This window comes from Fusarium phalaenopsidis (assembly GCF_050370095.1).
Source record: "Fusarium phalaenopsidis strain FUZ10S chromosome Unknown contig_32296, whole genome shotgun sequence".
NCBI classification, from domain to species: domain Eukaryota; kingdom Fungi; phylum Ascomycota; class Sordariomycetes; order Hypocreales; family Nectriaceae; genus Fusarium; species Fusarium phalaenopsidis.
Genome location: NW_028145408.1, coordinates 2,961,467 through 2,984,417, shown reverse-complemented (window position 1 = coordinate 2,984,417; position 22,951 = coordinate 2,961,467). Strand labels below are relative to the sequence as shown.

The 22,951-nt window shown below is 50.7% G+C and overlaps 10 protein-coding genes across 10 annotated transcripts; 4 read left to right on the top strand and 6 right to left on the bottom strand.

The window, feature by feature from the left end:
- Nucleotides 1-50: 50 nt before the first annotated feature.
- LRP88_06521 (fungal specific transcription factor domain-containing protein) lies at nt 51-1,948 on the top strand (the record flags this gene model as incomplete). Its single annotated transcript, XM_083243059.1, has 6 exons — nt 51-134; nt 290-379; nt 442-698; nt 746-1,175; nt 1,240-1,660; nt 1,710-1,948. 6 exons carry the CDS (start codon nt 51-53, stop codon nt 1,946-1,948), a joined length of 1,521 nt encoding a protein of 506 aa, XP_083101995.1.
- Nucleotides 1,949-3,180: 1,232 nt separating this feature from the next.
- On the bottom strand, nt 3,181-4,765 carry LRP88_06520 (NAD(P)-dependent alcohol dehydrogenase; the record flags this gene model as incomplete). The annotated part of the gene is made up of 7 exons (XM_083243058.1): nt 3,181-3,359; nt 3,413-3,493; nt 3,551-3,933; nt 3,982-4,176; nt 4,225-4,270; nt 4,319-4,384; nt 4,462-4,765. 7 exons carry the CDS (start codon nt 4,763-4,765, stop codon nt 3,181-3,183), a joined length of 1,254 nt encoding a protein of 417 aa, XP_083101994.1.
- A 352-nt stretch (nt 4,766-5,117) lies between these two features.
- Nucleotides 5,118-6,679, top strand: LRP88_06519 (SDR family NAD(P)-dependent oxidoreductase; the record flags this gene model as incomplete). The annotated part of the gene is made up of 13 exons (XM_083243057.1): nt 5,118-5,202; nt 5,259-5,373; nt 5,426-5,498; nt 5,555-5,624; nt 5,674-5,713; nt 5,765-5,790; nt 5,843-5,954; nt 6,008-6,041; nt 6,095-6,101; nt 6,151-6,190; nt 6,252-6,379; nt 6,462-6,571; nt 6,626-6,679. The coding sequence occupies 13 exons, from the start codon at nt 5,118-5,120 to the stop codon at nt 6,677-6,679; spliced, it is 894 nt and encodes a 297-aa protein (XP_083101993.1).
- A 798-nt stretch (nt 6,680-7,477) lies between these two features.
- LRP88_06518 (uncharacterized protein) lies at nt 7,478-8,726 on the bottom strand (the record flags this gene model as incomplete). The annotated part of the gene is made up of 5 exons (XM_083243056.1): nt 7,478-7,704; nt 7,757-7,811; nt 7,863-8,212; nt 8,260-8,366; nt 8,416-8,726. The coding sequence occupies 5 exons, from the start codon at nt 8,724-8,726 to the stop codon at nt 7,478-7,480; spliced, it is 1,050 nt and encodes a 349-aa protein (XP_083101992.1).
- Nucleotides 8,727-9,469: 743 nt separating this feature from the next.
- On the bottom strand, nt 9,470-10,715 carry LRP88_06517 (D-isomer specific 2-hydroxyacid dehydrogenase family protein; the record flags this gene model as incomplete). Its single annotated transcript, XM_083243055.1, has 4 exons — nt 9,470-10,073; nt 10,121-10,211; nt 10,278-10,330; nt 10,381-10,715. 4 exons carry the CDS (start codon nt 10,713-10,715, stop codon nt 9,470-9,472), a joined length of 1,083 nt encoding a protein of 360 aa, XP_083101991.1.
- A 1,395-nt stretch (nt 10,716-12,110) lies between these two features.
- Nucleotides 12,111-13,972, top strand: LRP88_06516 (uncharacterized protein; the record flags this gene model as incomplete). The annotated part of the gene is made up of 7 exons (XM_083243054.1): nt 12,111-12,153; nt 12,203-12,295; nt 12,346-12,594; nt 12,644-12,796; nt 12,844-13,109; nt 13,157-13,254; nt 13,303-13,972. 7 exons carry the CDS (start codon nt 12,111-12,113, stop codon nt 13,970-13,972), a joined length of 1,572 nt encoding a protein of 523 aa, XP_083101990.1.
- Nucleotides 13,973-14,563: 591 nt separating this feature from the next.
- On the bottom strand, nt 14,564-15,669 carry LRP88_06515 (HpcH/HpaI aldolase family protein; the record flags this gene model as incomplete). Its single annotated transcript, XM_083243053.1, has 6 exons — nt 14,564-14,718; nt 14,773-14,889; nt 14,943-15,165; nt 15,219-15,347; nt 15,403-15,526; nt 15,602-15,669. The coding sequence occupies 6 exons, from the start codon at nt 15,667-15,669 to the stop codon at nt 14,564-14,566; spliced, it is 816 nt and encodes a 271-aa protein (XP_083101989.1).
- Nucleotides 15,670-17,407: 1,738 nt separating this feature from the next.
- Nucleotides 17,408-17,920, top strand: LRP88_06514 (uncharacterized protein; the record flags this gene model as incomplete). Its single annotated transcript, XM_083243052.1, has 1 exon — nt 17,408-17,920. One exon carries the CDS (start codon nt 17,408-17,410, stop codon nt 17,918-17,920), a length of 513 nt encoding a protein of 170 aa, XP_083101988.1.
- Nucleotides 17,921-19,391: 1,471 nt separating this feature from the next.
- LRP88_06513 (uncharacterized protein) lies at nt 19,392-20,108 on the bottom strand (the record flags this gene model as incomplete). The annotated part of the gene is made up of 1 exon (XM_083243051.1): nt 19,392-20,108. One exon carries the CDS (start codon nt 20,106-20,108, stop codon nt 19,392-19,394), a length of 717 nt encoding a protein of 238 aa, XP_083101987.1.
- A 1,676-nt stretch (nt 20,109-21,784) lies between these two features.
- Nucleotides 21,785-22,524, bottom strand: LRP88_06512 (uncharacterized protein; the record flags this gene model as incomplete). The annotated part of the gene is made up of 3 exons (XM_083243050.1): nt 21,785-21,884; nt 22,100-22,417; nt 22,478-22,524. 3 exons carry the CDS (start codon nt 22,522-22,524, stop codon nt 21,785-21,787), a joined length of 465 nt encoding a protein of 154 aa, XP_083101986.1.
- Between the last annotated feature and the right edge of the window lie 427 nt (nt 22,525-22,951).

Sequence of the window (22,951 nt, the reverse complement as noted above, 5' to 3'; positions counted from 1 at the left end):
CTCTGGCTCATTCATCGACTCGAATCAAATTGAGCGCCCAATTGGAAAACATGACCTCCCCCGGTGACGGCGATTCTCAGGCCCCGCCTGCACCGTCAGTCGGCAATGACCTCGGCAAGCGCAAAAGGAACTCGGTGAGTGGCTCACTCATGGCGACGAATAGCTTGGACACTGACTGAGTCTGCCTGTAATTATGCAGAGAGCCTGCGATCGCTGCCATCGGAACGCTTGCAAGATGTGTTCTTGTCACTGTAACCATGGAGCTGACAGCCGCTGACTGTCCCCGCAGTGCTCGCCAGGGATTGAGGGCGTGCCATGCACGCGATGTGAGGAGCAGGGCATCGCGTGTACTTACAATCGGCCTAGCAAGCGACGTGGAGTAAGACCTATCTTGGCGTTGAGCTTTCCGCTTTGGAGGACTGTGAGTTGACTCTTGTCCAGCCTCCTCCTCGTCGCTCGCGAGTAGACAGCGATACAACGACGCAGCAACCTCCACCGGAGCCCGACGCTCCAGATGGTAGCGAGCCTGGGGCAACGCCACCGCCGTTTGATGCCGATCAAGACGACCAGGCAAGCCCTCCAGCGCTGCCAGTCCAGCCACCAGATACATCACTGCCAGAATGGCTCTACAACTTTACCGTCAAGCACCAAGATATCGGGAGCTTGCTCGACGTCTTCTACCAGAGTTGCTACCCATTGTAAGCATCCAGACAATTTCACTCCATCAGTCGCTCACGCATCACAGACGACCCTACTTCCACTGGCCTACGTTTCAATCTCAGGTTCAGCAAAGTCTGTATCGGCTCGACCGTGGCCTTTTCGCAGTAACCATGGCAGTTTGCGCATTGGCATCCGGACGTCTGCACAATGGAATGCCTGTTCCTGAAAGCCCTCACCCGTTACGTCTTGAAGCCATCCCGCTCTTCACAGCATGCTATTCTGCTGCTATTGGAGCCATCCCGAACGATCTGATGGACGTTGAAATACAGGACCGCTATCAGATGATGAAGGCCAAGGCAATTTTAGGGTCATGCTGTCTGCAGAATGGGGATCTCAAACGAGCAATAACACACCTGGGCGACTATACCACGCTGATGAGCATTTCCGGCTTCAACATTGAATCAAACTGGCCTACTAATATCTCGGAACGCGAGAGACAAGAGCGACGCAGACTGGTAGGTCCCTCTCCTCTGCAAACCACTGAACTCGTTCGTTCCTCTGACCACTCTCCACATCTAGTTCTGGGGTGCTTATCAACAGGACCAATACATCTCGAACAGTTTCGGCTTCATCTCTCGAATCCGTGAGGCCAAGACATCTGTCAAGTACCCAGCCGAAGTCTTTGACGACGTCGATATCACCGAGACAGGCATTCTGCAGAGACCAGATAGAGTCTCGTTCCTACGCGGCTGGAACTTTTGCACCGACCTCTACCGACTCCTCCAGTATCTGGATGACACGTTCAAGACACAACAGCAATTCACACGGGACGAGCCCGGATCTGCAGTTTCAAGCTTGCTCGCTCGTCTACGTTCACCCAAGAATTTCTCGTCCGAGATGCTTCACCTTATATCAGATCTCCACGCTGAACTGCCAGACGAGTTAAAGAGGGTCAAGGCCATAACCGGCGATCCTCAGTCTGATAGATACGGCTTGATCGGTATATCCCCCTTGACTCTCTTACACGTGCGGAGACTGATCCCGAGAAGCTGCCAATATCCTCATCACCACACAGACCCTCAAGATGGTTCTGGTCAGCAGTGGAAAACCCAATATCCACTTGCGATGTGCCGCTGCAAGCGAATTGCTCGACGAGCTCAGTACCATCCCCATTGAGTTCTTCTATGCCATGAATACCGTCTCGGTAGGTTTCTCTGCTGTTCTAGCCAGTCATCTTCTCACCATGCCCGATAGTTACATCACTTGGCCAACGTTGGCCACTTGCTAGGGAACGTGACCCAAAGCTCACTCTCAGCATGGTCATACCTACAAATACGCAACATCCTCATCGTTTTAGCCGAATTTCTTGAAAAGATCGAGGCGAGACGGGATCCGCCACCAGGCCTGGCCATCAAGTTGCGGAGTGAAATCGACCGCCTGGATCAACGCATGAGGCAGAACCCGTCGACGAGCGGTCAATCAGGTCTCTCAACGATCGGCCAGAATCTGCTTGAGAGCAGGTCTAATGCCAGCAGTGAAGCCCTGACCTCTTTCGACAATATAGCAGTCAGTGGCATCTTTCCCTGTCCTGTCTCGTCCTCAAATATTGACTTTTGTACAGCAACCGTCACAAGAGGGCATCACGAACAACGGGGTCTTGGGTGAGGCACCGGGTGCGTCCAGGCCTGCTCAAAACCTGGAAGGTGACCAACACTCTGCATGGCCTATGCCTCAACCCCATATGTTTCCATCCATATGGAACGACACCTCTCAGTACCCGTTGAACCCGATCTCGGGCCCCAACATACCAAACGCGACTCACGATACAGTTTCTGCATCGAATCACTTATCAAGGGACCAGCCACTCTTTGATGATCTGTTTCACACGTGGTCTTTTTTGATAGGGCAGCCGGACAATTTGGACCCAGCCGACTCCTTTGCTGCCCTTGGAATGATGCCCCAGGATGCCTACAGAACGTCACTAGCACCAAGGTCTGCGAATGGAGCGAACGACGTATCGGGAGGCAATTTGCACGGGGTATGAGGAGGATTGTTTGATGGAAGATTACTGATATTGTGCAATAGTCCTGATTTTGTATAATAGTGATCTCTTGCTGCCCAAACTAAGTCCTTTGCATGATGGTATTGAACATGGTGGTCACAATTCATCATCAACACGGCTCACTTATAATAAGGGATTTGCCGATCAAACATGTACTTTGCTGTTGACCACGCATACCTGCATAGACAAGGATAGCATTGAGTACAGAAACTCAAATGACACATTTCAATACAATAACGGCAGTCATAGACAAAAGGGTAATCGCACAGTTCCATGGGTTGGAAAAAGCGCCATGTTACAGTCACTACTGGATTGTAACCAGACGATCGAAGAAGAATGCAAGGTAGAGTCTAGAGTCCGGGCATCTCTCAATCCCTCCTCCTGGTTGGGATTTAAAGCTGATGCGCATGACAACATGGCGAAAGACCTGTATTTTTGTAGCTACTGGTATACCTAACTTAAACCTCCTGATTCCTAATTATCACCTTGATCTCCTTCCCACTTCTCACAGCCTCGAGAGCCTCTCCGGCTCTCGACATCTCATACTTGGCGGTGATGAGAGACTTGAGGTCGACAGCACCGCGGGCAAGAAGATCGATGGCGCTGGGGAAGCATGAGGCTGTGTATCGGGTGATTCCTAACGCGATGTTAGCCATGGCAGACGATACAGGAGGGTAGAGCAGAACGAACCCCTGACGTCGAGGTCCTTGTTTGTTACGGCGATGGTGGGGAAGAGATGGGTTTGGATGTGCCCCAAGCCGACTTGAAGGTCTGAAAGTCTGTCAGTTGCTCGGTCATGTCGAATTTGGACACTCTTGGGACACTTACAAATTCCACCTGGTTTACAGATGGCCACTCCATTAAGCATCGCATCTTCCGCACCACTGGCCTCAATGACCCTGCCCACACCGCCTTCAAGTCCTAAGCCACATGACTCTATAATGCGACTCATATTTCTCATCGCCTGCTCCCACTTGAAGTCACCAGGAGTGACATGGTGGTCGGCATCACCATTATCAAGCCCACGATCCTCAAGATCCACCAAGGAGTCGACCAGAAAGACGTGGTCAATTATGGACTTCCCTGTGAGTGGCGACCGATACTTCTTTGCAAAGTCAACTCGCGAGGGACTTATGTCGAAGGCAATAATCTTGCGGGCCGAGTAGGCATGAGCGACAGCTGCTGTAATGAGACCAATTGGGCCACAGCCACTGACAAAGTCAATACTCGGGACCTTAAACAAGTATGAAGAAACTCACAAAATGGCGAGTGTCTGATGTGCTCCAAGCTCGGCTCGCTTTCCAATCTGAACACCAATCTTGAAGACCTGTGAGTAGGCTGGAAAGGTAAGGGGGGGTCTGTTACTAACCGCCAGTGGCTGGATACTGCCTGCTTCATCCCAGCTAATTGAGGATGGGAAATGAGGGGCCATGTCGGCCGGAAGGGTGAAGTATCTGAAGTGTTGTCAGAGTGGTCAGGTCAGGGGTAAGGGGATAGCTAACCTCGATAGAGTGCCATGGGTACCTGGCGCACCACAATATCTCATTTCTGACCATTTTAGCGATTTCCAATGACAGAAGGGCGTGTTAAACTCACCTGAGCAGATGTTACTTCGTCCATTCTTGCAATTGGCACAAGTTCTGCAGGGAAGACCCGGCTCGACTAGAAAAGGGGTTAGTCCACTCTGCCCGTGTTGAAGCATTGCTGCACAGAACCAAGCCCCAAACCTCAGGACTTACTGGCCACTCTGTCACCAGCTTTGTGTGTCGTCACAGCAGATCCAACGGCAATAACCTCCCCTGCCGCCTCGTGTCCCATGACGGTGGGACTCAAGATCGGCCGACCACCCACACCCCCGGCGAGGTAAGCGTGCATGTCCGAGCCACAGATACCACTTGCCATCACCTTGACCAAGACTCCATCATCTTTGAGGACAGGCGTGGGCATGGGCTCGATGCTGATGATCTGCTTCTTGATCAAGACACATGAAGTGTTGGCTTCGAGGCCGAGGTCGGCGACTTGTTGTGAGCTGGTAGAATGCATGTTGATGTTCGATTAGTTTGTTTGATGATGAGCATCGAGTGAGATATCCCCGTCTTTGCTGTTATAAATGAAGCCCGTGAGTCTGGGGTAGAGCATCGTGATCCCCACATGGAGACGAAATTGCGGGGGAAAAGCCGGCGGTAAAACTAGTTGACCAGCCGTTAAACCAGTAGAGCAAGTTTAACCGACTCACAATTGTTGAGGTCGGGTATTTTTTGATTAGCCGGCTTGTACGGATTCACTGTAATACAGCATCTCCAAGTGGCCCTTTTAGTTCCGATACCTATATCTTTATCACTCAAGATCTGGTTCTCACGATCCTTGCACATCGTTCTCAAGCACTTCAATCATCATGCCCAATTTTACTATCTCGAACCTCTTTTACGTCAGCGGCAAGGTTGTCGTGGTCACTGGCGGTGGCTCCGGACTGGGCAAGGGTGAGTTTACAGGGTCTAGGAAGGTCGTAGTAACTAGCTAACCCTGTTTGATCCAGCAATTACTCAAGGCTTTTCCACCAATGGCGCCAAAGTCTACATCACTGGTCGTCGTCTTGATGTCCTTGAGAAGACCGCCAAGGAACTTAACGAGGCGGGTGGCAATGTCATCCCGTAAGTATGCAGACTACCAGCCAGAGTCGGGCTTGACTGACATGGGTATCAGTGTCCAGAGTGATGTCGGCACCAAAGATGGCTGCAAAGCCCTTGTAGAGAGCATATCCCAGAAGGAGTCTCATGTGAGTTTAAGAAAATTTGCATGGCGGGACCTGAGGACTCATCAGCTTTACTCTAGATCGACGTTCTCGTGAACAACGCCGGCGTCTCAAGACAGATTGACTACCCAGCATGGGATCACAACGATGGTCAGTCACTAACAACTTAACCTCTCGCATCTTACTAAATGCCCTCCAGCGGATCAAGTCCAGAAGGCTCTGTGGGATGGCGTCGATGAGTAAGTGTCAAGTCAACAATCAACTCTGAATTACTTACTAACCAGACCAAGTGAACACTTTACCTTTACCAACTCCGGTCAGTACTGCTTACCTTCGACAAGACAGCTATACTGATCTCTCACCTCCAGTGAATGTCAACGGCGTCTACTTTACCACAGTGGGTTTTGTCCCGCTCCTCCGCAAGTCAGAGGACCCCAGCGTAATCATCATTTCGTCTCTGGCTGGCCTAGCGAATCAGCGGTAAGTTGGGACGTAACAGACTCTGAATGGGACATGTTCTTATGCGTATCTAGGGCCATGGGATCCCTCACATATGCTATTTCCAAGGTATGTCCTATCACCCCTTTAATCAGGAGACCAAGGTTACTGACAAGATCTAGGCTGCCTGTACTTGCCCAATTCCACTTGTGTTTAGGCCGGAACTGACTTGATACAGCCTTACATGCGTCCAAATTGCTTGCTGGTCGATTCCATCCGTAAGTTATGCCCTGTTCGAGGACTTTATAGACGTCAAATGCTGACAACCATCCCTTCAAGCATGAGGATCCGCGTCAACTGCATCCTTCCTGGCATCTTCCCCACTGAGATGACCACCACCGACAACACCAGCAACGAAGGCTCGATGAACAAGTTTGCCGTCAAGGCGGCCAAGAGGTGCACTGCCGGTAAGATCCAAGCTTCCCCCTTTACTCTTGTGTTCCTCTCGAGTCGTGGATCCGGTCAGGAAACAGACTGACAAGAAATCAGGTCGTGCCGGACGCCCAGAGGAAATTGTTGGTCCTTGTCTCATGCTCAGCTCCAAGGCAGGCGGTTACATGAATGGTGGACACTTGATTGTTGAGGGTGGTCGCCTCATGGTAAGTTGAACCAACACGTGCGTTCATCATAACCATTGCTGACCTTTTACAAAGGGATGTTCTATCAACGATGGGCTCCGCATGCCTGAAGATACTTATGTGAATTGATGTATGCTGAATGTGAGATGGAGTCACCAGGACATCGTGCATTCCTGCTATGTACTTCGAATTCACGCTCAAGTGCCAGTATCTGCGTCTTCTTACTGAATCTGCATTGTGACACTTGTTCTTATCGTTTCGAGATGTAGAGCAACCCTCTCTACTGGCGATTCATACTCTCTGCCCCTCCCAAGCTGTTATTCGTGCATTCTTGTCCACGATTCCCAGAACTCTCTATCGCCATGACAAGTTACTTACTCAGCAAGGATACCGTAACTATTAGAGGAGTATTCAGAGTGGATTAGACGATTATCCACAATAATGAGAGAAAAATTTCGTATCTTTCATACAAGATTAGTCTGATGAGTCTAGAGTTCTATTACCGTATAAGTCTGCTGGCTCGTCATGCAAATAAGCCACTGCCTGGTATGTAAGCGAGGAAAGCAGTGATTAATAGAAACCATGAACGTTGGACAGTACTACAGTCCAGATGCAAGTCTTGCTATAGTGGTTACTATCTTTCTTACAAGATCCTACTCTCCCATCGCTCTTCCTGGGTAAGAAATACAAAGGCCCTTGTTTGATCGTAACCTTCCCACTTAAATTAGGCTCTATCAGAGTCATAGGTTGACAGAAGTGACTGTTGAAGCTATACAGAGGCCGCATTGATCCAAATACAGTTTTGCTTGTTTGCGTCATTTCAAAAGAATGGCAAGGTAACTTCTTATAAAGTCGGGCAAGGAACGGAGTGTATCTTCAGCTTCGCTCATCTCCCTCTCCTCATATCCATTCCTACATCCCTTCTTCTCAGTATGGCACAAGTCCAGCAAGCTGCTTAGCTCGCTTCGATAGCACAGGCTCCTGAAGAGGCCGGCTCACAGCATCCGCGTACGAGGGGTGATCCTCCGGGGGCAGACGAGGGGTGACTCGGAGAATGGCAGGGTCGTGAGCAGTTCCTTGCTTCTTCGCAAAGACATCGAGCCGCTTCTGCTTTGTTTCCTCCGATACAAATGCCGCGGGCTTAAAGCAGACGTCTAGGAGCATTAGCAAAGTTGCCACGTCATATTTGGGTACACATTGACTTACAGGCAGCGAAACGGTCATCGGTAGAGGATGGAGTAGCACCGTAGTGAATGCACCGCTTCTTGAAGTCAGCGTCCAGCTTCATAACGTGAGACAACAATTGACTTACCGAATCCCAAAGAATCAAATCTCCTGGCTGAGCGCAGACCTTGACCCATTTGCACCCCTTAGTCTCAAGCCAGTCACACATCTCCTTGTCTACAAACTGCTGCTCCCACTTGTTCCAGCCATTAGGGCCCTTCTTGTGATCAAAGTGCTCCCAAAGCTTAGCATAGAACTTGTTGGAGTTCTCAAGAACCATCAAGCCACCGTCCTCGGGGCCGTTGGGGAGGAGGTTCATGATACCTTGGATGCATTGGAGGTTGGTGCGCAGGGGAGACTGGTCGACGTGTGACCATGGGGCAAAGACGCTGTCCGACTTTTCTCTGGCCTGGTCGGGGACAGAGAGGTTGACGCCATCTGGAGAGGTCAGCTAAGTCACGCATTGATGGTATCAAGGAGCTTACCGTATGAAACAAGTAGCTCATCCGTGCCCCAGATCTGAGCAAACTTGTCGACCAAAGACTCCTCTGTCCTCAAGTCCCAGACGAACTGCTCATGGGCAACGCCATATCTGGCGCACACCGTTAAAATTGCACTGAAGGCGAGAACGGTAAGCTTACCTGGCGTAGAGCCCACCGCGAATATGCCAGGGAACCTTAGTCTCCTTTCGTGACGATGGGTCATCGCGCTTGTATCCCAAGTTCCAGCCCTCAAGCCACTCGTGGCCCTTGTCAGCGTAGGCTAGAGCCTTTTCTTTAGGAATAGTCTCGTTAATAATGGTCCAGCCATTATCGTGGAGCTTCCTCATCCACTCGGGCACGCCATCAGTATCACCATTCTCAAGCTTCATCCAAAGTCTGGGAGTGGTGACCTTGGCTGGCTCGATGACGACCTTGGTCTGTTCGGTGACGGTGATGGTCTGAGTAGCCATGGTGTAAGATAGTCAAGTAGCTAGATAGTTGGTTTCCACTGTAGTGTCTGTTGAGCCAGATCAATGAGATAACGGATATCCTACGGTTGCTTTTATATCCGACAACGCAAAGATTCCGGGGTCCCCGGATTCGAGTTGACATCATGTTCCTTCAAGCTTGGAATTAGCCGCCCCTGGTCAGACCATCTCGGGACTCAGGGGTGAATCGTAACGTGTGGGGGCGGTTAAACTAGAGCGACTGTTAAACTGCCGTCAAGGAACAAGGAATAACCGACCGTGGTGGCGAGATGGCGGTACGTTCTAGAAGCTCAAAGATTAGAGACTGGTCGGCTAAACAAAGGTACCTACGATGGGTGAACCAGACATGTTACGAGAAGGAGTCAGAGTAAACACGAAGTGAAGCCTGCTTGTGTAGGGTAAAGCTGAAAGAACTCACATGGCTCGCAGCCGTTTCTGCACTAGGAGGATAGTCAGACTGTGAGATCCTTGCTTCTAGCTGATATAGTGTGACAGGCAATGGCCGTCTCCCGCCACCGTTCAATCATCACAAGATCCAAAATGGCCTCAGAGGTGGTGCTGTGACTTGAAGCAAACAGAGCCCACAACGTCCTCTTCCAAACAATCACAAGCTTGAATTATCAATTACCATAGCATTGTTTTATTTGACGGTTGTCTAGCTTTCACAAGAAACCCATCTCTCGCCCAGCAGTGAATGATGTCACCTTGAAAGTCTCATGTAGTCTCTAGTACCCCTTGTCTCTATCAACTCTGTTAATCAGAGGTTCTCCCTTGCTCATCCTCTCGAGGTTCATCCGAAACAAGTCCAGTAGTCGAGGATAATAGGAACCCGTCGAGGCACTGATGTGAGGAGTCAGAGTCACATTCCTAGCACTCCACAGCGGATGGCCGTCCGGCAACGGCTCAGGGTCCGTGACGTCTAGAGCAGCACCACTTATCAAGCCGCTGTTGAGGGCTTCCACAAGATCACCAGTGTGGATCACCTCTCCCCGGGAGATGTTGGCAACGTAGGTTCTCCCGCTCTTTGAAAGCAACTCAAATTCGTCCCTCGCCAGAAGCTGGCGAGTTTGGCTTGTGAGAGGAGTCGCGACTACTAACAAGTCTAGGCCAGAGGCGAGGAATGCGTGAACATCTTGTCTAGAGCCTCCCGAAAACCACTTGCTTGGAAGTGATCCATCGGGGTCACCAAGACCATGGGGCGCGTAAGAGTCATCTCTACGTGACTCGGGTGTTGTTTTCGGGCTCAACGTGTATGCAAATACCTCCATACCCAAGGCCTTTGCGACCCGTGCTGTCTGGCGGCCTATACTACCGTATCCGAGAATTCCTCTGCAAGGATTTTAGCGGACGTTTCGTTAGATAGGAGAAGCACTTACATCCTCTTTCCAACTACGTCTTCTGAGATGGCAGGATTCCCGGGCTTCAGTTTCCACTGACCCTCTTTCTGAGCCTCCCAGTAGATAGTCACTGTGTGGTGTTAGCAGAAAAAGATTGCATGTCTAGGGAAGCCAGGCTGCGTAAAGTGGGACATACTGTGTCTGTTGAATGAAAGATATGTCAAGATGATCCATTCTGTAATCTGAGGGCTGTATTCATCGTCAGTCTGGAATCCGAGAATATGACCAAATCGACACACCCATGAATCCCGTTGGCTGAACAAAACGGAACTTCTGTGTTCAAAAAGTAAAGGTGGGAAAGCACATGGTTGGCTCCAGCGCTAATCAGCTGAACGAATTGTATTCGAGGGGCTTGTTCAACATTTGGCAGGACTGTAGGAGTGAGCAATAGGGTTATGTCTTCCCAGTCCTTGTCGGTGAAGCCATCTCCAACCTCGTTTACTCCCCAAGGAGCAACACGCGTGATGACTTCGAGATCGGGAAACTGGTCTCGGATGGCGTCTATGGGGCCAGATGGTACCGGAACCGTCGTGAGGATGAGGGCACGATGGCCCTTGAGAGTTGGGTTTACCATGTCGGGTCCAAGGGAGATACGTCGCCACAAGGGAGCACCTGAGCTGATTCTGCCACCAATATTAATTCGCCAATTTACCAGAAGGTTTATATTCGGGGCCAGGGTGTTGCAGACCCTTCGGCTAAACACAAAGTCATACTTAAACCGCCGGCTAACCCCCCGATCTAGACTCCGGGCCTAGCGGGAGTTAATTTAGTGGTCAAATTTGCTACCCAGGCGACCCCTGCATGTTTACGGTAACTGCAGACGTTCTTGCAAAGCAGCTGCTTAAACTGTTGAAGTGCTTCGGTTGTAACACCGATATCGCATTGCTTTGAGCCCCTTGACATCGTGTCATCTGGTGATGAAGACTATGGCTTCATCAACGTCAGACTTTAAGTACAGCTTCACCCTACATCTCGCCGACAAGTCGGAGACGTTTGTTCACGACATGCTTTTCATCCGAGTCTCATTATGGATAGATATTTCGAAATCTATCAGTGACTTTTTCGTCCAGTCCCTTTGTCTCCTTAGCCCATGCTCACCGCTCACAGTCTTTGTCCAGTTACTCCTTTTACTTCGTTCGGTCGAGCGACTCGTAGGCAATCCAACCCTACACCTGGTTCAAGCACCAATCTTCCAGCTTGAGCATGTTTTTGATCAGTATATGATTGCCTGTCATAACCTGCGGCAACTCTTTATTGGTATAACCGGTATCTCTGGCTCTCAGGCTTCTGCTGCTACTGTCACCCTCCATCTCGGAATCAAGCGAGGAAGTGGACCTGGTCGAGACCAGGGCCACAAGCCCTGGCATCATTGGTAGCCAATAGCGAAGCAGTATTTCTTCCCCAAGATGTGAGAGAAGTGGCTGTATGAGGGCATGAACTTCTCCGCATTGCGATCCAGATTGCTACGGTACACATTCCACCATCCGAAGGCGACGTAGTGCTTTCATCTTAGCTATTCAGAATATATTGTCAACCATTTATTTAGGACGTTACAGGCCATACCAGTCAAGGCCTCCAGGAAGCCGCTTACGAGCGTCCTTCACATCTCTAGTGCCTCGGTGGGCACGGGCTCTAGTGATGCCAATGGAAAGCCTAACGTGACACCCAGCTCTCGTGTCCGAGTCAGGGCAAACGGATAAACCCTTAGCAAAACCTGTTAAACTCTGCCCTCGTCCCACAAGCCTTGGCTCACCTTCGACACGGTGAAATGGACTCGTCCGCATTGGTTCATGCCTCTTCCCCGCATACTCCTCAACTGGCCCCATGGGGAACAGCAGATGAGGCTGGGGTTGACCGAGGCTTGCTCAGCATTGACCGCGCACACAGCGAATATAAGTACTATTCTTTGCCCTCGTCATGAGAACTTCATCACTGCGCATCGACAAATATCTCTCACTTCTCATCTATCATGGCTCAGGACTCTCCCCATGTCTCTTTTCGGGATATTCCCAGTGTGTTTCTGCCCCTCATCTAACAATTTGATGATACTAACTCTGTCAGACAACACAAATGAGAAATGGTGGAAAGATGCCAGTCTCAGACTCAATGTTCTCTACTGCTTCGGCTGTATGATGTGTCCATTCTACCTTGGATGTACGTATTTGCCCCTCTACCACAAAAGACAGCTTGCTCACTGCCTCTAGATGATCAGTCTCTTCTCACAGGCCTCCAAGCCCTCCCGCAGTGGAACGAACACTTTGATAGTCCCCATGGAACGCGCCTTGGCCTCATCGCTGCCTGTATCTTCCTTCCTGGTGTCATCTTTGGCTTCCCTGCAGCTTGGATTTGCACTCACTGGGGCCGCAAGTGGTGTGTTATCATTGGAGCCGCTTTCATCGTTGTTGGTGCCATCTGGAATGGCCTTGCCCCAGATCTCGAGCACTTTATGGTTTGTAAGTAACTTGGCTGCTCCTTTTCTCAGCAATACTAACCATACCGTAGCTCGTGTCATCTTGGGCATTGGTGGTTCCATCACCAAAGTCGGTGCACCAGCTCTCCTCCAAGAGTCTGCTCACCCTCGTATCCGATCTGAGATGGGCCACATGTACTATGGCTTCTACTACGTTGGCTCGTTGGTCAGTGCCATTATGTGCAGTAAGTAACGAGTACAGACATCATTGATCAGCTCTAACGCGATAAAGTCATCGGCCTGTATATCCCGAGCTCCTGGGGCTGGAGGGTCCCCTGCCTGGGCCAAATCATCGGTCCCGTCATTGTTCTTCTCATTATCATCAAAGCCCCTGAGTCTCCTCGATACATGATCAAAAATGGTATGCACGACAAGGCACTCTATACTCTGGCCAAGTATCATGCCAACGGGGACACCAACGACGCCCTTGTCAAGTGGGAGATGCGTGAGATTGAACAGACAATCGAGGAAGAGAGCCAAGGCAACAAGTCGTCCTATGTGAGTGCGGTTGGGACCTTGCTTTATCACTCACCAATCCTTTACAGTTCGACTTTCTCAAGACCGGAGGCAACCGCAAGCGTCTCTGGATCTCTCTTTCGATTAGTGTCGGTATCAACTGGGTCGGAAACGGCATCGTGTCATAGTAAGTCCTGCCGTCTTTGGCCCCGACAAGTGTACTGACCAGACACAGCTATCTCTCTCCTGTCCTCAAGTCCGTCGGCGTTACCAAGCCCTCCCATCTCTTGTCTATCAACGCCGGTCTTTCTGTATGGAACTTGATCATTGCCGAAGCAGCTGCCCTCAAGATTGACGACTATGGCATCCGTCCACTCTTTCTCACATCGACCATCGGCATGATCATCTCGTATGCATTTGTCATGGGCTTCTCAGCTGGCTTTGCCGAGACAGGCACATCAGCCCTTGGAATTGCTGCTATTCCTTTCCTCTTCACCTTCTTCGGTTCATACTCGCTTGCCTGGACACCCCTAAACTACTCATACACAACCACAATCATGCCATTTAACCTGCGAGCCAAGGGCCTAGCGCTGTACCTCGTCGTGCAAAACATGGCCAACGCCTTCAACCAGTTTGTCAATCCCATTGCCCTGCAGGCCATCACCTGGAAGTACTACGCAGTGTACATCGTCATAGACATTGCATACGCCATCGGAATTTACCTGTGGTTCCCTGAGACGAAGCAACTCACCATTGAGGAGATCTCACTTGTCTTTGACTTTCCTGGAAAGGACGGTCGTAAGATGGCGGCTGCTGCGCTTGCGAATCGGATGCGTGAGGGGGGGAACACTGATAGGGAGTCTGACAGCGTGAAGGCAGACATGAACCATATTGAGTCCAAGTAGATGAACGACTTGGTCTCGGAGTCGGGTGGAAAGGTTGAGATCTCTCTGCTCGATCATATGGGGCTCGTCTTGGGGTAGTTGATGGGGATGTACATAGGTAGGAAGAATGGATCCAGACGAATGAGTCTTGAGGATAAAGTTGGTTCGTCACCCATTGAACGCTCCCGTCGTGAATTATTCGTTCGCATGGCTCGAGCCCAAGGTTAAGCAGCTGTTAAAAGGTAGTCATCGCAAGGAGACTTTAAGCAGATCAAACTGGATGGCTTAACATCTACGTCTGGCAGGGACTGCGGACAAGCTCAATTCTGCAGGCCAACCGACAGCTACCAGAGAAGAGATGAAAAACTATAGTGATTTTTTCATCGAGTTTTAATGTTCGCACGTGTCAACAACGGCGTACTTTGTTATAGTGGCTGGTGGCTTCTTTTGAGATGTCACCAAGTCCACACACGTACAATGAGATGCGAAATGCTTGGAGAAACTCCCTCAAAGAAAGCGCGTGTTCAAAGAGTTATGATAGCAGATTTATTTAACGCATCTATCAACGCCGCTATTACACTTTGTGCTGTTTGGCATGAGAAGTAAATGCCCTCAGTATTGGTCTCTCTGCTTCTCCTGTGCGTGTCCATCCGTGGCAACAGCCAGTTCCCGTATCATTCCCTCCTCCAAAACGCCGAGATCGGTGATGATAGAAACCATGTCAAATCCCTCCTGTGCCCGAGAGCGAGCCTGTGCCCCATTCGTGCCTGTAACCACATCAGATTCCTGCGTTCCATCAAACGGTATGGTCCTCGACTTACAAAAGATGGCAGCCTTTTTGCCAGCCACCTTGGCTGCTTTGAGAGTCTTCTGAATAGCCGCTTCATGCTCTTCTGAGCCTCTAGTCACTCCCATTTGCTTAGCGAGATCAAAAGGCCCTACGAAGTCTATCAGTCTGCCGTTCGATCTAAAACGACACGCCCAGACTCACCTATCAGTAGAACATCAACCCCCTCTACCTGGGCAATATCTTCGACATTCTCCACTGCAGATCTGGACTCAATCTGCACCGCCACTAGCAAGTCCTTGTTTGCCCTCTCATCGTACTGACCAGCGGGTAACCCGTGGAAAGAGTGAGTCGCAAACATTGGTCCATACCCGCGAGATCCGAGTGGAGGGTACTTGGAGTACTGAACAATCTTTCGTGCATCGTCCTATCCGCGAGTTAAGCACATAATTGCTTGTTGCAGCCAGGGCTTTCACGCACTGCAGAATGGCACATGGGCGTCAAAACACCATGGCAGCCAGCGTCAAGAGCACGCTTTATCATCCACTCCTCATTCCAGGGAACACGAATTATCGGACTTGCTCCTTCAGAAGCAACTGCGTTAGTCAACTAAAGCATGAAATTAGCGGGTGCTCCGAATAAGATGCGCCAATTTGCAAAATACCTCATAATAGTCCTTGTCAGAGATCAACCCATGTTCAGCATCAATCAACACCCAGTCGAAGTTGGAGGAAGGAGATAAAGATGCTGAACGAAGGACAGAACGTGCAATAGCAGAGCTTGGTAACCTATCATGACCCAACGCGTTAGTTGCGGTGAATGCGAAGCGCCCAGCACGAGACACAACCACAGGTTTTACGTACGTCAGCCAAAACCCGTAAGCTGTCTGGCGTTCTTGCAGGGCTGTACGAATTGGAGTATTAAATGCCATGTCGAAAGCGGCGGGTTTCTCTTTCCCGACTGGGTGATCAAATCTCGGCGGTAGGGTAGATTGAGAAATGGATGATGGTACAAGACCAGGGGTCAGTGTTAATTATTAGCAATTCTTTTCATATACGTGGATAACCCGCGGTTTAACAGTCGCCCAGAGTAATAATGTGGGGATAAGATAGGGCAGGGATATGGTGCAATTTAACCGCCGGTTGATGCAAGCCACAATTATGCTTACTTGGGGGCGGTTAAACTCAATTCCAACCTTGTCAACTCGTTCTTGGCCTTCACCTCAAGTGCCCACGAACCGGATTAGTAGAATAATCTTTTTCTTTCCTAATTCTTACTCCAAGATTTGGGTAGCTCTATGTCAAGAATTCATTAACCAGCAATACACAAGCCCCTGGTTAGCAGAGCCTGGTTCTACGGTCCTCGGCCTGCAGCCAAGAGCACCCCTCTGCCGAGTCCCGAGCCTGATTTTACTATCCCCTCGACGCATCCCAATCATCAGCCGAAGGATTCAGCTGCCAATTCAGCGTCTGCCTCGCCATGATAAGAGGCTTGCATGCCTGACAATCCTGCCGTGTTGGGTACCAGGCGCGCGAGTGAAAAAAAACACGGCCGGTACTCACATACAATTTCTTTAGGACGAGCGGCCTTGTAATCCTTCACCCGCGTGCCATGCATCTGCTGTGGCATGTGAGCTAAATAAAGCAGCCCTATCGCGAGTATGGAAGAGTATCAAGTTCCCACCGGGCGTTGCGGCTATGCATTGTACAATAACGCATCTGCGCCGCCTCAGCGGTAACTTGGCTGACCATTATAAACCCATGTACTGGTCGCTCCCCTGTTAAATCGATCATCGATGGGTACAACCTCTTTCCGCCATGGCGATGGAGCTGAGTGAATGGTCCCGCTCTCGATCGAGTTGGGCTTCACTCCATTCCGACGACAGAAACGAGCAAGCCGCGTCTGAGACCCCTCGTAAACCCCAGTTCCAATCAAGCTGGAGATTCAGTCTCTTACTCGGTACCGCCAGCTGCGCCGTCGTCTTCATTATCAACCTCGCTGTCACTATATGGGCTACAACACGAAACAAGAAGAACAAGATCGGCCTGCCAGTTCTTCGAGAAGGCCGGTGTTCAGACATGCGCCTATGGAATTCTGGGTTACATCTTTTAATCAACGCCCTCAGCTCCGTCCTACTAGCCGCCAGCAACTATGCCATGCAATGCATCTGTGCCCCCACCCGTGCCGACATCGACAAGGCACACTTTGAGGGGAAATGTCTAGACATTGGTGTACCGAGCGCACACAATCTCAATCACATCCCCAAGAACCGATACCGTCTATAGCTTGTGTTAGCGGTTACTTCATTGCCGTTGCATCTTGTGTAAGTCTAGATTCTGTTTCGTGTCAAACCTGAGCACTAAGTTGGGACTGTCAGTTATAACTCGGTCGTGTTTTCATCTCTTGCAACAGTGAGCTACGACATATGGACCGTCGACTCTCGGTTAGACAACTTGAAATGGGAACAGTACGAATTCTTCCAACGCCATTGGAACATCAGTGGCAATGGCCGTACCGATGAAGCGATCAAGGATCTGGGCAAGCATGCGACCGAAGGTGCAAAAGAAGAGGTGGCTGAGTAGGTTAGGCAAATCATGCTCGAGGAAAGGGAAAAATGGAAAATATTGGAGAGGCTGGGTGTTAACAACGAACTTCAAAAACTCACCAATTTGGAGTGCATCCGCCAGTTTGCGACTTCGTTCCAGACCTCCCACGAGAGTCTCATACTCGTCACAGCCATTGCACAGAATCCCGAGTTACAGGGCAAGGCTACATTTCGAAAGAATATCAACATCGCCCCCCAAAGACTCGAGACAGTCTATTACTGGATATGTGGCGATTCCAATTGCAACAATGGCTACAAGGGACCCTGCCACGGCAACATGCCCGCCTTGGAGAAAGCAGCAGATACATGGGCGCCTTGGTGCGACAAGGTCGAGTTTTGCTACAGCAAGCCAAAGGAAGAAAAGTGCCAACTTACCTTTAGCCCTACCTTCATGGCGTTCGTGCTAGTCTCGAACACCCTCAAGGCTATCGTGCTATTTTACATCGCCTCAAGACCTCCAGATGAAGCCTTGTTCGTTCTTGGCGACGCAATCGAGTCCTTCATGACTGTTCCGGATGCCTTCTCTAGTGGGGGTTGTCTTGCTTCAGTTGATGACATCAGGCAGAAGAATCTCTAGGATTGGACCGGATCTCGGATATGGTCCCTAGACAGGAGTCTGTGGGGATCAGCCATCAGCCCACGCCGATGGAAAGCCAGTATACTCTTGCAAGTCTTTCTCCCCGCCACGAATCCGAGTGCAAATTTAAGCTAATGAGGTCTGGCTCTAGGTACTTGGTCTCTCTCTCACTGGTTCTTTTCTTCCTCATCTTTAGCATCCGTCGACTTCCAGACCTAAAAGACATGGGAATTCCAGGAACTCTATGGAGGCTCGGTTTCGGTGCCGTAACAGAATTGACCCTCATCAAGAGAACAGGGGGCGATGCCAGCGACAGCTTGACAATGACTCTGAGTGTTCTACTCGCCAGTCTGCCCCATCTCGTTTTCTCTAGCTTATATTTTCAATACAACGCCCTCTTCACGGGCATGCTAGCAGCCACCGAGTGGAGCGACTTCGGATGAAAGAGAAAGGGGTTACGAGTGTCGTCAGAACCGAGAGGCGAGCAGAGAGCACGATACTTTCTGCAGTTGCCCTACCGCTGGAGCATTCCTTTGATCCTCATGTCCATGACGATGCACTGAATGCTATCTCAGAGCATATTCATTGTTCCGATCGAGTTCGAAAAGGAGTTTATCACAACTTGCGGCTATTCACCCATGGCCATTGTGGCGGTATTTGTCGCAGGGATTATCATGGCACTAGCTGTTGTAATAACGGCCTGCCGCCGACTACCAACTGCCATGCCTGTCGTGGGAAGCTGCAGCTTGGGGATAGCGGCAGCTTGTCATGGTCTTGAAGGAACTGAACGGCCATATGATCCTGTCGTCCCATTACGGTGGGGGGCCATAGCCCATCCCGAGGATGATTTGGTAGTTGGCAAACCAGGCCACTGTGGGTTTTCAGGGGGTTATGTGGAGGAGCCTCAAGAAGGCGGTCTATACTCATAGAGAGCTTCGACCATGCTGTCAGCGAATAAGACTTGACGAAGGTGCCAGGGGTTTCCATATTCGCGATACCGTTGTTCCTATCGAGCAAATCGAGATCACATGGCGGCAGTCTCGGGCAGGGATGCGAAGTCTGGGGCAAAGTGGAAGAATACAACAATGAGCAGAATTCAGATGCTGTAGCGAGCCAAGCGCGGGGTCGAAATATCAGTCCAAGACTCAAAGCGCACCATCTCATTTGTAGGGCTTGTCAACATGCTGGTAATAAGGGCAAGCCAATCACTTTCTGAACTCAGTGGGGTTAAAAGCGCTGGAGGAAAGAAAGTCGAGAAAGGTAGCAATTGGGAGGATGCTGCCGTTCCGGTCAAATTGTGAGTCGAGATCGACGTACTTGATAGAAAATGTTTTTATACAAGCCAGAAAAATAATGGTAGCTAGAGAATAGAACAGCCCCTACAAAGTATCTCCCAGAAACTCCCTCGATATGCAGCCCCGATCTAATGCCCCTTCTCGCACATCTATATACAGGATAAACCACCGCTCCCTTACAAACCACAGAAGACGTCAACGCCGGTGGCAAAGAGAGAGCCAGGACCGGGCAGGAAGCCAGCCAAAGTGCTAACAATAGTGCCCACGGCACCGCAACCACCATCCTCCTCCTTGTTAGTCGAAGCAAACTCAATCTCCAGGCTGTCAGCCAGCAGGACACCGTCACGGTACAGGTTCGCCTTGATCATAGAGGGAACCTTATGTCCCCAAGAGTGGTGCTCGCACTGAGCGCTGCCGATATCGCAAAGGCACTCGGATCGGACAGTCGCGTCCTTGCCTCCACAGGCGTGAGGTCCCTCCCATCGGGGAACTCCCTCTTGCCAGGTCGTTCCGTAGCAGTTGGTGAAGACGTCCCAGCCCTGGGGATCGCTGACTTCCCTAAGAACCTCCCAGAGAGACTTGACCAGCGCCTCACGAGCGTCGTGGAGGCCAAGGTCAGGGATACGTCCCCACTGGCCGTTGATGCGGACATTAACACGGCGGTTGCCATCTTTTGTGTAGTGGGTGCAGCCATCAGCAAAGGTGTCGTAAAAGGTATCAGAGACGACGCTTCGGCCGTTTCCGTCAGCGGCGTAGATCTTCTCCCAAGTCTCCTTGAAGAGGTCAAGGTTTCCAACATCGACTTGGTGGTCGCTGTAGCGGACCTCAACCTGGATCAGCTGGCCCAGGGCGGCGGGAGCCAAGGCAGCGAGGACGGGGAGTGTGAACTTCATGGTCTTGTGACGTTAGCTAGGTCGGGCCAAAGTGAGGACTATACATACGAATGGAGGTGGTGGTTGTGGAGGGTAGAACGAGGCGAGACGAGTTGTCGTGGTTCAACATCGAGGCCATCGCGACCTTTTATGCATAAGAGACCTATGGATCTCTCGTTAACCGATTGAGAAATAAGGTTTCAGCTCTCCCCATCATGAAACCGGGTTTCCCGTCGGTATAATTACCAACACGAAAATTGCAGATCGCAGTCCAGGGTGCGAGCAACTATAGCATTGACAAGATGTTAAGATAGTCAGATTTTAGGTACAATGTAGTATTATCTCAGAATAAGGTTTCGCCAAGGACAATGCGCCTATATGTGCCCAAAGACCTTGATGGGGAGGATAACAGCACGAGTCGTGAGATCCGGCCTGGCAGTCCTTCATAAACTAGACCGCGACAACAATCGAACTCTAATATTCCTATTCGGTCCCCAAACAGCTCGTCTTTATCGTAAACTACAGCATCATAGTTCTGTTCCTGCATCAACATGCCTGCTCCCGTCGGCTGACGTCCGTCAGGTGGTCCCGTCTCGGCCGGACTCTGAACGGACCATTCCAACTGTAAACTATCCTCCACCTATTGGGACAATTCAGAGTGTCTTTATTGTGGATCCCCTCGGATTTTACCGACTGACCAAGCCTCGACGCATTACGTAGCAAGGACTGCCAAGCGAAACAAGGGTCCCTCTTGGCCAAAGTCAATTCGACATGTCATTTGCACGGGGCGGATGGCGGACGGATAGAGATGGAGGTTTTATGCATTAATGAAATGGAGGACGAGGTCGGATATGGGGTCGTGGGCTGTGGCTGTAGCTGTAGGCGCAGCTAATGTGAGCAGCGACGGCGGGTGGTTGAGATCAAAGGACCCAGTGGCCGAAGCGCACAGAACAACCTCGCTCCCTTGACTCTCCAGATCGACCTGGTTACACCCGACTTCCGGACTTGGCCAGCGGCGCAAGGCCCTACCGATATGATCATGGGTCTAGCAAGGTAAAGGGATGGATAACCCACCTGCGACAGGGGACAAGACCTTGTCGATCGAGGGCGGAATTTCGCCGTACTGGACCCAAGAGGTTTGAAGAAGGCCGAAAACGCCGATTCGATACCCTAGAGTCAGAGTGACCAAATAGCCCTTGCCTCTTAATCTCTATATCGACTAGCCATAGCACGTCCTTTTACTCCTCTGGAGGTTGTGTGGCTCATCTTTGCCTCTTGATCAGCGCGAGGGCTGTCTGAGTGTTGCGATGGACTCATTCGTCGTTGGAAACGACAGTGGCATATGAGGGGACGGAACAACGTCAATATTGAAGGTTCATCTAGGAGGAGACTACACCATCACAAAGGCGGCCATGGCGTCGCGCTCATCAGCAGCCGTCCTGGTAGATGTACCCGAGAGAGTTGGCCTTGGTGCATTTCACCTCTACCCTAAGCACCGATCTTCTAGAGTGTCGATGTCGCAATGTATGGCCATGGAGCCAAGAAACGGTTGAGGTGGGAATCATTTATCCATCATATTGATCAGCCGTGATTCATCATCTCTCCTTAAAGACGTTGCCACAGCCTGACCCCCATCATTCAGCCCGACACAGCCATCTACTGCAACAGATGATCCCCCTCACACCCATGGCAGCCATCTACCTTTCCATAAATCCGCCGTCGTTGAGCATTCTTCTCTTGTTGGCTGGCATCGTCCGCTTGGTGCGGTCGACATGCTTTCCGGTAGATGACACTTCCCTACAAATTGTCAGTTCCATTCAATCTTGATGTAATTCTCGACTCACAATGGCTGCAGGGAAGCCACCCATGAGTAGAACTCTTCGGGTGGCATGTCTCCCATCACGCGGAGGTCTCGATCCGACTTCTAGCCGCTGAGGTACTCCCATAGAGAAATGTCGTTCCCGATGCAAAAACTCGCCCACCAGCAACAGACCATACGCCAAAGGTGCCACATATGGTTGTCCCAGATGATCAAGTCCGAGTCCGGGTCTATGACGTACCCAAGGACCAAGACGCGAGGGGCCTTTGCGATGTCGGCATGACGAACGTCGCCGACGAAGGGCGTGCCGTCGGGGATGGGGTGCTTATGGGCCCAAGAGAAGCGAAGCTCATATCGGAGCCGCCCTGCCTCCTGTATGGCGGCCCATTCAGCACCGTGTGTGCCCCAAACATACTTGCCAAAGTCAAAGCCGGCAGGGAGTTCGATCTGGAAGGGCGTGTCGGTCGGCGGAAGTCCAGCGGCGTTCCACATCAACTGTCTCTCCTCGAGTCTGGGAAGTGGATGGTCGCGGGGATAAATGGCACCGTTATGTTTAATCCCTTGGACGAACAGGATGGGTGCGTATCCTATAACCCTGGTAAATCTTTCCTCATACATGGCGGCGATAAGTGTCGACCTGGCGATGGATGCGAGAAGAAGACTTTTGTTGGTGATGATGAAGGGGAAACAAAAGTCATGTAGCATAAAAAAAAGAGCAACAACTTGGACTGTTGCTGCCACTGGCGTTGCCAGTTCGCTACGGTCCTTGTCAGTGCCCGCTTGATCATCGACACCAATGGCCCAAGTAGGCAGAAGAGCATGGCCGAGACTGGAGACTTCCAAGGCAATGCCCCATCAGGAGAATAACAAGGTCAAGTACCCAACAAGGCGAATTTCTGGTATCTAAACAGACGGCAAGACCCAATACGACTAGATACGCTGTCAACTTGTGTGAAGATGGCTTGGCCGACTCCATCAAAGGCCTCCGACCGAACATGAGGGCCTATGCTAAGAATAGGAACAGCCTTAACAAAGAGTAAATAAA